Consider the following 13,219-nt stretch of genomic DNA (forward strand, 5'->3'; position numbering starts at 1 on the left):
CCTCCCCCCAGACTCCCCACGAGGTTCCTGAGGGGCCTTTGGTCTCTCTGGGACCTCTATGGAATCAATGATTTCTGTTTAGTGAATATCGGTTTCATTTCCTTGTCAGACCTCGCTTGGTGCCCTGGGTCAGACGGTTCTCGATGGAGGCCACTGTGTGAGATGGTCACTGTCAAAAGCTGGAGGCTGCAAGTCCTAATTAGAAAGCAGCAGGAATGGAAGCTGGGGAAAGCTCGGGTAGTGAGGTGCGTGTTTGGAATCCTGGTGCTGAAGAGACAGAGATAGGCAGATCCCTGACTGTTCACTGGCCTGCCAGCATGGCCTTCTTGTCGAGGTTCAGGCCAGTGAGAGACTGCCTCAGAAAGGTGGATGGTGCCTAAGGAACCACACCCAGGGGTGTTTCCTCTGAATGCAGGTGCTCACAAGTATGTTTACCACTGAAACCCCTGGACATCCATGTATGCGTGTGCACATGTGTGTACACACACACACACACACAGAGAAATTGGGAGACCAGAAACCCCAACAGCTGTTTACTACTTTTTATTATTAGTTGTCTTAATGAGAAAGAACTCTGAATAATACGCTTTTCTTCTCTTTTCTTTCCTTTTTTTTTTTCTGCTTTGCTTATTGTGGTGTTGTGGGTTAGCAATTCTGAAACCCTTAAAATATTTTTTATTAATCAATTTTTTAAACAATTTCCTGCATGTATAAAATGCATTCTGGTGACTCTCCCTTCAGTTCTTAGCCCCCTGCCCCATCTCTGCCAACCTTTTTGTGCGTGTATCCCACAGAGTTTTCCCCTTCTGAATAACTTTGGGTTTGAAACTATCCTTTAAAATATGACGAGCTTACCTGTGGCTACACAGCTGGGTACTATAACTTTAATTTTTCAAACCCTATTTTTAATGATGGTTCTTAAATGCTTTAACCTCCCTTCAAGACCACCGCCCACAAGGGATAGTGGAAAAGATACAGGCGTGTATGTGGGGGGAGCAGACCTGTTTAGAAAGGTTCTTTGGAGCAACTCCCATCTGCATTGTCAGGAAATCAGTAGGGTCAGTTTATAGGTCAGCACTTGCAAACACTTCACAGATACACCAGCCATCTGGAACCGTAGTGTTGGTATAGCAAACACCAATCTGCAGCAGTGGCACGCCGTAACTGAGATATCCAGCCATATCGGCAACAGTCGGCGAGAGGGATTCAGACCCGTGAGACACCAGGGGGTTCTTGCCTGTGCCTCCTCTTTTAGTGAGTGAAGATCAGTGAAGATGCTGGACCAGCAAGCGTTGCACAGCTAGCTCTGAAAGCAAGCCCCTGTCCCAGTTAACTGAGGCTTAGTTAAATCCCTCCAAACATCACGTGCCCTCCACAGGCTGTGCCTCCCCCTGTGTCTTGTCTCAGCACGTGAGTCTGTCCCGGCTGGCATCACTCTGCCAATTGGCCTGAGTCCTCAGAAGCAGCAAGAAGCCGCAGCACACCACCGGAAGGTTTTTTTGGTGCGTTTCTCTTTATGGAGTCCCGACAAATGGAGCTCAACTATGCGGTGTAAGGCAGACCAATACACGCGCTTCATTAGCGAAGAGTCCTTCATCTCGTGTCCTCTCACGTGCTTGCTTTAGCCAAACAGCCTTTCACCTGTGTCTGCTTCAGTGAAACGTTCCTTCCCCTGTCTGCTCTAGCGAAACGGACTTTCACTTGTGCCCGACTCAGGAAATCACTCCTTCACCTGTTTGCCCCAGCAAAACGCCATCTGACACAAGTGACTTTCCGAAGAACCCTTAAGTTTCCACTTCAGGGTACTATGTCTTAGTCTTTCCCTGAATCTGCTAGACACTGATAAATGGTAGGGTTTTCTGACCCCCCCCCCCCCACACCCATGTCGTACACGGGCAGGCCTAACTTGTATGGGCTCAGCTGTCAGTTCATGACTCCCATGGCTTTCGTGTGCTTAGAACATGGTACTTTGCTGACCTCTCTCTATTCCACAGCATTCCCTGAGCCTTAGGGGAGTGGTAGAAATGTCTTGTTTAGGGCTTTTTAAAAAAAATATTTATTTATTATATTTAAGTATACTGTAGCTGTCTTCAGACACTCCAGAAGAGGGCATCAGGTGGTTGTGAGCCACCATGTGGTTGCTGGGATTTGAACTCAGGACCTTTGGAGGAACACTCAGTGCTCTTAACCTCTGAGCCGTCTCACCAGCCCCTTGCCTAGGGCTTTCAACCATCTTATTCTCAGTATCCTGTGCAGCCGTGGATCCCCGCTTTTACCTCCGTTAACTGCAGAGAGAGGCTTCTTTAATTAAGGCTGAGAGTAGGCTTTGTCTGCGAGTGTAAAGGGAAAGATATAAAAGGCAGCTTGAAGCTGTGTCGATTTAACCAGTCCCCTCCCCGGGCCTCAAAGTTTTCCTAGTCCCGAGCTTCCGAGTGGTTTACAGTACTAGACATGGGTGATCCTTGGGTATCAGGTCTCAAATCCAAGCATGGAATAGGTTGGTTATTCTGCTGAGCTGTGGTGCCATTTCACCGATGGACACATCTTGCCTGGCAGATTGGTATTGAAGTTCATAGAGTTCATTTCGCATTCTAGGTTTAAGGAAATTTATTGAGAATGATGAGAGGAGAAAGCTGCAAATGTAAAAAGCAATTTTAAAAAAGCATAGAATACAGATTGCAGTTTGGGACTGGAATTGCACCTGTTATGTTTGAGTAAATTGCTTTTAATATCGAAGAAAATAGATGTGTATGTACTAATCGTTTTAGAAAAAAATAGAAACAGAAGGAAAACATACATGCAGTTCCTACTAAAAGATACTAGACACTAGAGAAACGTCAGAGTGCAGTGTGAAGACAGGGAGGGTCTGACATTGAGCCTGGAAGATTGGATTGAGTCCGCAGGGAAGCAAGGGCTTAAGGAATATCAAATGACAGGGGACACAGGGGAGTTAGGGGAGGGGCTACTGCTAGTTAGATCGGGGGCAACTCAAATATCCAAATAACTATCCGTGGTAATGAATTATAACCCATTATAGAAAGTAAGTGTTCGGGGGGCCAGGCTGATACAAACAGTCTGGAAAGAACCAAATGTTGATAACGAAATGGAGACAATGTTTCTTTATGGCGCATTGCCAAGAAAGAGGAAGAGAGAAAGAGCAGAGACAGGGAGGGAGGGCAAGGAAGGGGGGAGGGAAGGGAGGGAGGAAGAACGCAGGTAACAGGAAGGAAGCAGGCAGGAAAGGAGAGAGGCCGGCTAGGAAAGCGCTAGCGGGGATGAAAATCAGTTACAGCCCTCATTGTTGAAGCTGGTCATATCTGAGGGGAACTCCTCATTTCAAAGTGGAAAAACCTACTTATCCCAGTGTTCAAAAGGAGTTATCACTTATCACTGGACAAACTGACATCTTTTTTTTTTTAGCACAATACTGAGAAAGACACAGTGTTTCTATCAGAATTCAAGCTGACCCTGGCCCTGCCAAGTGTGGAAATGAGTTAAACAGGAAGGCAGGAAGTGACCTGGCTCATTGAAAAAAAAAAAAATCTCTGTTATTCAGAAAAAGTGTCGGATCTCTGAAAAGTAAGTTACTATGTGACATTCAGAAATAAACCCAGAAATTAGGCTATATTAGAACAGATTAAAAATGTATTCTTGGGCTGGAGGGATGGCTCAGGTTTAGAGCACTAGCTGTTCTTCCAGAGGTCCTGAGTTCAATTCCCAGCATCCGAATGTTGGCTCACAACTGTCTATAACTGTAGTTCCAAAGGATCCTACTATACCCTCTCCGGTGTGCACAAGTACATGCAGACGGTACACCCATATACATAAATATATCTTTAAAATGCATTTTTAAAAAATTTATTTATTATATCTAAGTACACTGTAGCTGTCTTCAGACACACCAGAAGAGGGCATCAGATTTCATTACAGATGGTTGTGTACCGCTATGTGGTTGCTGGGATTTGAACTTGGGACCTTTGGAAGAGCAGTCAGTGCTCTTAACCACTGAGTCATCTCTCCAGCCCTAAAATGCATTCTTATTAAGGGGAAACATTATATGAACAACAGAAAGCTACAAAAATGAAAAACTTTAAGAGATATGTTTTCTTTTTCTTACTGAATCATCTATAATTACAAAAATCCTCTCTCTCTTTTTTTTTAATACCCCAAGTAGGAGTGACCTTCAGATTTTACTTTCATCCAGTTATCAGATGTTTGCAGAGACCAAATGTGTGTGATTTCCCCTTCTGGATTTTAGTGATTTGGTTATTGCTAAGAACCTTGCACGGATAAGTAGACATCCTGACAAAACACCTTGTTTTCCTCTTTTTATAATATACATAATAATATACATAAAAATAGCAAACTGAAAACGGCAAAACCACAGTTAGCATCTGCAGGTGAATTTGCGTCATATCAGCCACTTTCACATGCCTAAAACAAATCCCACGATCACCATGCAGAGTGATGTACACGTTTAATCCCAGGGAGACAGAGCTACGGGTGTTATCATGAGTTCAAGGTCAGCCTGTGTCTGTCTGCATTTCAGGGAAGGCAGAATACAGCCCGTGTAATGTCAGGCTGTGTGCCTGCCTGGCCGGGATGTCGGCATGTCGGGATGTATGTCGCAAGCTGGGTGCTCAGGGGAGAGGCGGCTGGATCTCTTCTGCTGTTGTCAAAGTGCAAGCCTGACCTTCTGGATGGAGCGGAGATCCAGCAACTAGAGCTTCAGGGGAGAAGACTCTTCCCTGGAGTGTTACAGCCCAATAAGACAGTCACCCTCAGACTGTTCCTGGTGAAATCACTTTACTCCATTTGGATAGGGACCTTATAAACATTTTGGGGATGATGATGATGATGGTGGGGGTGGTCGTGATGATGGTTACAGTGATGATAAATCTCACAACCTTTGAGATCGGCAGTATCAGTTACATAGTCCAATCAAGTTTTATTTGTGACAAGTGTTAACGGGATACCAGTCATTTCCAAGTATCCAGAGAAGAAATAAAAGCAGCGTGTGCTGTCTTACTGACTAATCCAGAAGTAACAACAGGCATTTCTCAAAATCCATTTTCCCTTTGAGACCCTCTTTTCATGGAGTCCAGGCTGTCAAAGAACTAGCAATTCTCCAGCCTCTTCCTTCCATGCACTGAGATCCCACCATGACTAGCTTCCCAGATCCATTTTTGTTATGTTTTTCAAGACAGGGTTTCTCTGTGTAGCTCTGGCTGTCCTGGAACTCACTCTGTAGACCAGGCTGGCCGAGGACTCAGAAATCCGCCTGCCTCTGCCTCCCAAGTGGGATTTAATGGTTTCCTTTAAGCAGGGTATGAGGATCTCCTGCTGGAACCTCAGAGCCTTGCTGTGTGCACCTGCTGTCCACCCCCCCTTGATCACAGGAGCAGATGATCCTTTCCTTAACACAGGGCATATGCTGCGGTTACACACACACACACACACACACACACACAGAGAGAGAGAGAGAGAGAGAGAGAGAGAGAGAGAAAGAGAGAGAGAGAACACATGTAGCTGTCACACACTTTACAATTCCTCAACACCTGGGGTCTTTGCATCTCTGCATGCCACAAAAACAGAGCTCATCCTTTTGATTTCTTGAGATCTGCATTTAGGGTCCCAGGCTTGACTGTGCTTGACACCCCCAATTTGCCCAGCTCGGGTAGACTGAGAGTACACATGGGCCTATTCTGAGACCTGGAGGCCCGGAAGCAGCCAGCCAACCATGACAGAACCATGCAGTTTTGGCCACAGCAGCCAAACCATGATATCTGCCCGCCGTCTGCCACCAGTTCCTGGGGAACACAGCTGGGACCTTGCAAGAGCCTGCTCTGGAATGTGGTTGTGAAGAAACTATAGGCAAACCCAAATGGACAGCTTACAAAATACCTGGCCTGTTTTCTTCTATGACTCTGAGGTGAAGGAACTCAAAGAAAGTAGGTGGTTTTGTGTCCAAGGGGACTGAGTGTGACAACAGTGCAGTGCAGGACTCTGGGCTGGTCTTGAACTGGCGAAGTGAACTCGAGAGGATATGATCTAGGCAACAAGTGAACGTATAATACAAACTGTCCTCTCCCCTCTTTCCCTCGCTTGCTCTCTGACTTCTCTGTAAGTGTATGCACACAAACACACAGCAAAAGAGAGTATATACAAGATAAAAAAAAAAAAAAAAAAAAACGAAACAGTAGGCGGGCAATGATTCCTTTTTTTCCCCTCCTAGATAGGGTTTCTCTGTATAGCCCTGGCTGTCCTGGAACTCACTCTGTAGACCAGGCTGGCCTCGAACTCAGAAATCCGCCTGCCTTTGCCTCCCAGAGAGCTGGGATTACAGGCGTGTGCCACCACCGCCCAGCAGTACCAGTTTTCAATATGCACTATTTAATAAACATTGAAGCAATATTTTTGTGTAAAAGGACAGGAAAATGCTTTTAAAAAGTATAAGAGATTTTCACATTAAAAATATCCTGCCTGGGCTGGAGAGATGGCTCAGCAGTTAAGAGCACTGACTGCTCTTCAGAAGGTCCTGAGTTCAAATCCCAGCAACCACATGTGGCTCACAACCATCCATAATGAAATCTGACACCCTCTTCTGGAGTGTCTGAAGACAGCTACAGTGTACTTACACATAATAAATAAATCAATAAATCTTTAAAAAATATCCCACCTTACCTCGTTTTGGTATTGTGGTGTGCTAAACATTTTGCATTCTGAGGCCAAAATGTTTCCAGGGGTGCTGAGCCGCTACCTGAACCCGAGCAGAGTCTCTGGGTTAGAAAGAACTACAGCATCTGATTTTCTCCAGTATTCTACTTGGAGTGACGTGTCTGGAGGTCATTCCAAAGTTCTCTAGAGTTTTCTTAGGACTCTGTTCCTTTGATCCTATGCACCTGACCACCCTGAGGGCATACCACACTGGCCCTGGGAGCCCCACCCAGAAGTCACAAAACATGTGACTGTTCAAGGAACCTGAATGTGTTGCCTTGCTAGGCTCATCCTCCAAGTCAGTTGCCTGAAGGTGTTCTGAGAACTAACAAGGAGGCTTCTAGAATGGTTTGAGCTGCTCAGATGAAAGAAAGAAACCTCCAGTTTTGTTTATAAAACAACCCCCTTTGCCAGTGGGTCCACCAAGTCAACCACGATCAGAGAAAGACCTCTGGCACCAAAGATATCGCTAACAGTGCAAGAAAGGTAGTTGTTGGCGTGAAGTGCCACAGTTGGTGACAGCTTGGTGGCTTTACTTGAGGTGGATGATAAAACTATGCAGTTAACAGAAGAGCAGAACCAGCTCTTACCGCTGAGGTAATCTCTCTACCCCCACCCCACTAGTTATAGTTTTAAAACAAATACTTTGTTTCTTTTTGTATGAGATTGTCAAATATAAAGATAAGCATACATGATGGATAAGAGATGACCCTTTATTTACTTTGGTGGACAGAGTAATCCTAATGTCCACACTCCCCAGTGGTCCCTTCACCTTGCAACCTATGATTTGCTTTCTGGCTAAATAGAACACATACACTTGACTGTAATGTATAGAGCCTGCTTGCTTGCAGGCTTTTCTTGTTGACAATGAATTCTGGGAAATGCCAAGGTGCTAATCAACTACTGGTGACCTCTAGGAGCTGCAGGTGCCCTCTGGGAGTTGTGGAGAGTTTCCAGTGGCTGGAAACTGGCAAGAAGCTGGATGCGGTCTTACAAATGCATTAAAATGAATTCACAAGCGACCCGGATGAGCATGGAATTTCTTCTCCAGGCCATGAAAACACAGTCTAGCGTACACCTTGATGGTATGGGCAGAGGTCTCAAAAGACTTGGATACCTGAACCACAAAGGCTGTGAGGTACACCTGTTGTGTTTTAGCCCCCCCAGTTTGTGATTATCTGCAACAGTGGATAATTAATCACAGTTACATCACATAATGGTAACACTTCCCAAGAGTTCCCAGGGTTGTTCCTTCAGTCTCCTTGTATGTGGGAGGGGGATGGGCTGGAGAGTCTAAAAGCACAATCTAGAAGTTCTATCGTTTCACTTGCAAATACTTTTAGTTTGCATCTCTAGAGGATAAGGACTTTTCAACAGTGCCAGATGCCAGGAAAATCCAGTTTAGCTGGGAATAAGAATGGGTAAGTACTTTACCGAGGAGCTCCACTCCCAAAGCCAAGAGAGGGTGCTTTCTAAAGCCCCCAAGACAATAGAGTTAACAAGTGCTTTTGACAAAATAACATCTTGTCTAACCGGGTGGGAAGGCAAGAAAGTTTTTACTTCAAATGCCAGAGTTGGTTGGTTTAAAAAAAAAAAAAAGTCGCACACTTACTAAGCACTTAGTTGTCTCTGTAATGTGCTTGTCTGGCATGCTATATCTCAAACCAAATCCAAATCAATTCCAATTGTCCACTTAAGACCCTTAGCTGGACTTGGTGGAGCATATCTGTAATCCCAGCAGGCAGAAGGCAGAGAATCAGGAACTGGATACTACTAAAGTAGCCTAGGTTACAGCAGCGCGAATTTACTTTAAAAATGCGCCCATCCACTCAGCAAACAAAGAAAAAAGCCCCATCCAGCCCCGAAGAATCACACTTGCTTTTAACTTCCCGTAATTCCGTGTCTTATCTAATTACCATTTCTATTCCCGCCACTTCCCAGCTGGTTACATTCTTTTTCTCTTTTGGCTAGCTAAGCTTATCTCCCTTTGACACTGAGCACTGAGGCGTGCTTTGTAAGGGAAAGACAGAGCTCTGGGTTCAGTGCCATCCCTATCACTGGGCAGCTTTGTAGCGTTGGGCAAGCAGTTTTTTTTGAGCTTGGTACAATAGTGCATCGCAGGATTGTGGTGAGGATTACACAGAACGCGGGCAGTGTGCAAATATCCCCGCACAGAGAAAGCACCTTTCTTTGTGGCTCTCCAAATGCTGAGCACCACAAAGCCCAGCACCTTGCCTCCCCGCCCTCGTCGCAGGGGATGCAGGGACTTGTAGTTTTAGATCCTCAAGTCACGTTTCCTCCTAGAGTTGGACAGCGAGGGAAGGAACTACATATCCCAGCGGGCTCTGAAAAGAAAGTAGGGCTCGGATAATCCAGCGCCGGTGCCTGGTGTCCTTTTGCGCTCGTTTACTCCAGAGCAAACCCCAGGTAGCGCTCCTACACCGCGGCTAAGCCCTGGGGCACTGCAGTGCGTAGGCGGCTGGGGCTCTCTGGCGCCGGGCTTGCGCCCGCAGGTACACCCAACTGTCAACTGGGAATGTAGAGAAAATCGCACTCCAAGCATCCGCTAGACGTGCGGTCCCTTTACCGTGTGTGGGCTCCACTGAGGCAAGGAGACAGAAGTAAAATGCGCGCATTGTGAGCATCAGTGGGGGAAAAGTAGAGAATGAAAGATGGGGGAAGGCAGCGACCTTTGCAAACAAAGCCTGCCACTAGGGGTTTTTAATCCAAAATAGGGACCAGATCGGTCGCAGCTGGAGCTGACACAGACCGCTCTGCTGTTCCCTGCCCTTCGAGGTCCCGAAGTCTGGCCTGCTTCAGGATGCTGCTCATCACCCTGTCATCAGGCATTCCACCCCCATCCTCTGGGCATCGGTAGAGTTTTCCCGGCGTCTCAGCCACGCGTGGCGCTGGGGAGGAAGAGGACGAGTCTGGGACAGGCCAGGAAAGGTCACTTCTCTGCGCCGAGGGTACTCGGGTCCCCCGTAGTAGCAAGAACGGTTTTTCGACTGGTCACGAGGATGCGCGTGTCCAGAGGCGGCAGCTGGGGCCGGGAATAATCCGGTGGAGAACCCCGTAGAGGAACTAAGTCCGCGGGGAGCGCATGGCGCCTCAGCACCGAGGGCAACGACCAGATCGCTCCCAGGGTGAAGGATGTCACCGGGGAGCCAGGAGCCTTCCTCGGGGCGCGCCAGGCCCGCACAGTTCCCGAGCCTTGCTCTCTGGTCCCGGGGGACTGGGGCAGGGACCCACGGGAGCGGGCGCCCTGGCTTCGCTGGCGAGGAGGAGGAGCAGGAGGAGCAGGAGGAGGAGCCCGGCTGTAAGGCGCGGGCGTCACCGCCCACCCGGCAGCGAGGAGGCGGACCTGCTCCGAGCGCCGCGCGCGCCGGGGCTGAGCCTTGCAAACAAGTGTCTGTGGCAGTGTCCCCGCGGCCCTCCGGCGGCCCTCGTCGCGCTAGGGCTGGTTCCTCCGGAGAGGAGGATCCGAGGAAGCCCCGGGAGCCGCCGCCGTCGCCGCCGCCACCACCCTCGGCCTTAGCCCCGCGTAGGGGCCGCGGACTGGGCTCGGTTGCTCTGCTCGTGGACGCGGGGTCGCAACGCGGGCAGCGCCCCGGCTCCTACGGAGCAGCTCCTGACAGAAGAACGCGCGTGGCTGTCCCCACCCCTGGGAGGGGTTGCCGGTGCCGCGAGCTGCCGCCCAGTTTGCAGCGCTCTCTCCTGGGAGAATCTGTCACCGGGAAAGAGTAGAAACCACCTGGCCGAGGCGCAGAAGTGGCTCCGGAGGGAGCCGGCGCGAGGTCCGCTGCCTCGTGTCCCCTAAGGGCGCGGCGATCGAGGATCCGCGGGCCGGAGCACAGGCGCAGCCCGGAGCTTGCGGGTGGCGGAGGCAGGCGCACCGCCATCTGGGTGTCTGCTGAGCGGTCCCCCTCGCCCCGCGGGGTCCTGCAGCCCCGATCCACCGGCTGGAAGCCACGGAGAACCGCTGCCGAGGACTGCGGACCAACAGCGTTCCTCCCGAAAGCGGATTCTGCTATGACAGCTGGGCTCTCCAAGGGGTTAACCTGGGTGTCCTCGGTAAAGTTGTCGCGGAGCCGGGAGCCCGTTTAGGGGTCGCAGCGCCGCGGCTTGGGGGGCGGCCGGGTGGCCAGCGGCGGCCGTGGCTCGGCGGGACCCACGCGGCCGGGGGGCTTCTGGGGGTGTGCGCCCCCAGCCGGCTGCCCTCGTGGATGCCTCCCGGCGGCGGCGGGCCCATGAAAGACTGCGAGTACAGTCAAATCAGCACCCACAGCTCCTCCCCCATGGAGTCGCCCCACAAGAAGAAGAAAATCGCGGCCCGGAGGAAATGGGAGGTGTTTCCAGGAAGAAACAAGTTCTTTTGCAACGGGAGGATCATGATGGCTCGGCAGACCGGTGTCTTCTACTTGACGCTCATCCTCATCCTGGTCACTAGTGGACTCTTCTTCGCCTTCGAGTAAGTGGCGGCTTCCAGATGCCGTGCTCCCCCTCTTCTTCTCCTACCCCTACTTTGGTGACTTTCGTTTTCTGGTGTATATTGTTATATAATGTCAGCCTGCTTTCCCTGTTCTCCCTCTATGGGATTTTTCAGCCCCCTGGAAGAACACCTTGCTGGGCCTGGATCCTGGGAGTAAGGGAGAGGGGCACGTGTAAGGTGTGCCAGGTCACTGGCTCCAGAGTATTGGCTAGAACCAGGCAGGTGGACTCCGAGTTTGGAATGAGCACATCATCAGTCCAGGTGCAGCCTTCTGGGGGATAGGGTGGAGATTTCTTAGAGATAGACTTTGCTTAGACCTTATCTCTGCCCCTGTGACCCCTACCCTACCCCCTTTAAGGAAGTTCGAGGCATCTTCTTAAACCTAATCTTATTTTAAGACGAAAGTGTTGATTGCCTAACAGTGTCCTGTGTGGGTAATTTCAGTTTTCATTTCCTTGTACCCCCGATTAACAGTCTTACCAAGGGAGGGAGTGTACCTTCTTTCAGAGAAGTTCCCCTAGAAAATATCCACAGTTGATCATTTGGGAACAGGTGAGAGACCTTAGGGCCTGGAAAGGAAACCTGGACACCACGTGGCTCCTTTGGATTCCAGAAACAACACTCTGGGACTCTCTCCTGGGGGATTACAACTACATGTGAGTCTTTAGGAAAATCAGATTGGTCATAGCAACTGTGGTTCTGCTTGATGAAGACGGGCCTTGTTAGTAGCTCGTAGGTCGAGAGTTTAGCCATATCCCAGAGCACTATCAATTGCTCCGATTTAGTTTAACGCCTGTAGATTCTCACCTCCCCCCATTCTGTGCCCAACAAAAGTTAAAGCCTCTATGCAAACTTTTCAAAAGGAGTATGTTTATGGGCAGAATTTCTTTGAGCTGCCCATATTCCATCTATTAAAGGCATGGTATATGCCTTCAGCCCTTGCGGCAGCTTCTGGCTAGGGTTACCTAAAACGAACTATGTTTGTTTAGTTTTGTACAAGGCTCTGATTTTGACTCCCACTCCCCCTCCCCCACCTCCCGCCCAGGCCCAGCTCCCAATTTTGCTTGTTGACCTCCTACAGCCAGTACCCTCCATTTCTGACTCTGGATCGCTCCAGGGTTCCATAGGTTACCATTTGTGGGTGTTTGAGTCTAAATTGGCGGCATCTGTTGGGGGACCCATGGGCTAGAGGAAGGGATATGGGCTGTGTGTAGGATGCCAAAGAGGCATCATCTGTGGGGCTTCTGTGTTTGGGTCCCCAGCCAGGCAGCCAGCTGAGTGGAGCTGTAGGACCTGGGGGTGGGGGGAACAGGGGGTCCTGACACGCTTGCATTTGACTTCAGAACCAACACCCAGGTGGGAGTAGAGGTGCCACATGCTTAACAGAAGTGCCCCACCCCCTGTGCGGTGGCTTTAGTCATAGGTGGCTTCTGTTGGAGAGTTGTCACTGTTTCGACTGTCACAAAATGCTTTCCCGTGGATTCGTATTGGTGAGTTAACTCCTTTTTAGTAGTTCTAAGAGTAGAGGAAATCAGGTAGTCGTCAAGATCCAGTTAGCAACTGGAGCTTCCGTGGCAAGTGTGTTGCATTTAGGGTGGCGAACAAGTCACACTTGATGTGTATCCGAATCGTCACCGTGTGGCGATTATTTTCCTGGTCAAATATAGCTTCTAATCCAGTCATCATACATTTCTTTTCATTTCTCGGTCTCTCTTTCTCTCTCTCTCTCCTTTTCCAAGAGTTCCCCAAAGCCCTCACTTGCCCCTTATCAAGATCGGTTGCTGCACCAGTGCTGTGCTAGCTGATGACGGTAGGAATAACGTGGCACGGGGGTTTTATTAGATCCCATTTGCAGCGTCGTCGCTGTTCTGTCTGCTCTGTGGGAGTCAGGGTGTGGGCCTGTGAGTATGCTCGCTCTCCACCACCTTGGCTTCAGCACCGCGGTTTGGAGTTTCAGGAAAGCAGGAGGCCCACCCTGGTGTTCCTCTTCAGTGGAGAAGCATCACAGGT

General features: G+C 49.4%; 1 protein-coding gene across 2 annotated transcripts in view; it reads left to right on the forward strand.

Moving 5' to 3' along the window:
- Positions 1-10,126: 10,126 nt before the first annotated feature.
- The window catches only part of Zdhhc14 (zinc finger DHHC-type palmitoyltransferase 14), a 260,562-nt gene continuing 257,469 nt past the window's right edge, over positions 10,127-13,219 (forward strand). For both annotated transcript variants that reach the window (XM_052169860.1, XM_052169861.1), the window contains exon 1: positions 10,127-11,188. In XM_052169860.1, coding sequence (XP_052025820.1) covers positions 10,944-11,188 — 245 coding nt within the window. In that variant the 5' untranslated portion in view covers positions 10,127-10,943. The remainder of the gene's footprint in view (positions 11,189-13,219) is intronic.

Source organism: Apodemus sylvaticus, chromosome 23, assembly GCF_947179515.1.
Source record: "Apodemus sylvaticus chromosome 23, mApoSyl1.1, whole genome shotgun sequence".
Taxonomy (NCBI): Eukaryota; Metazoa; Chordata; class Mammalia; order Rodentia; family Muridae; genus Apodemus; species Apodemus sylvaticus.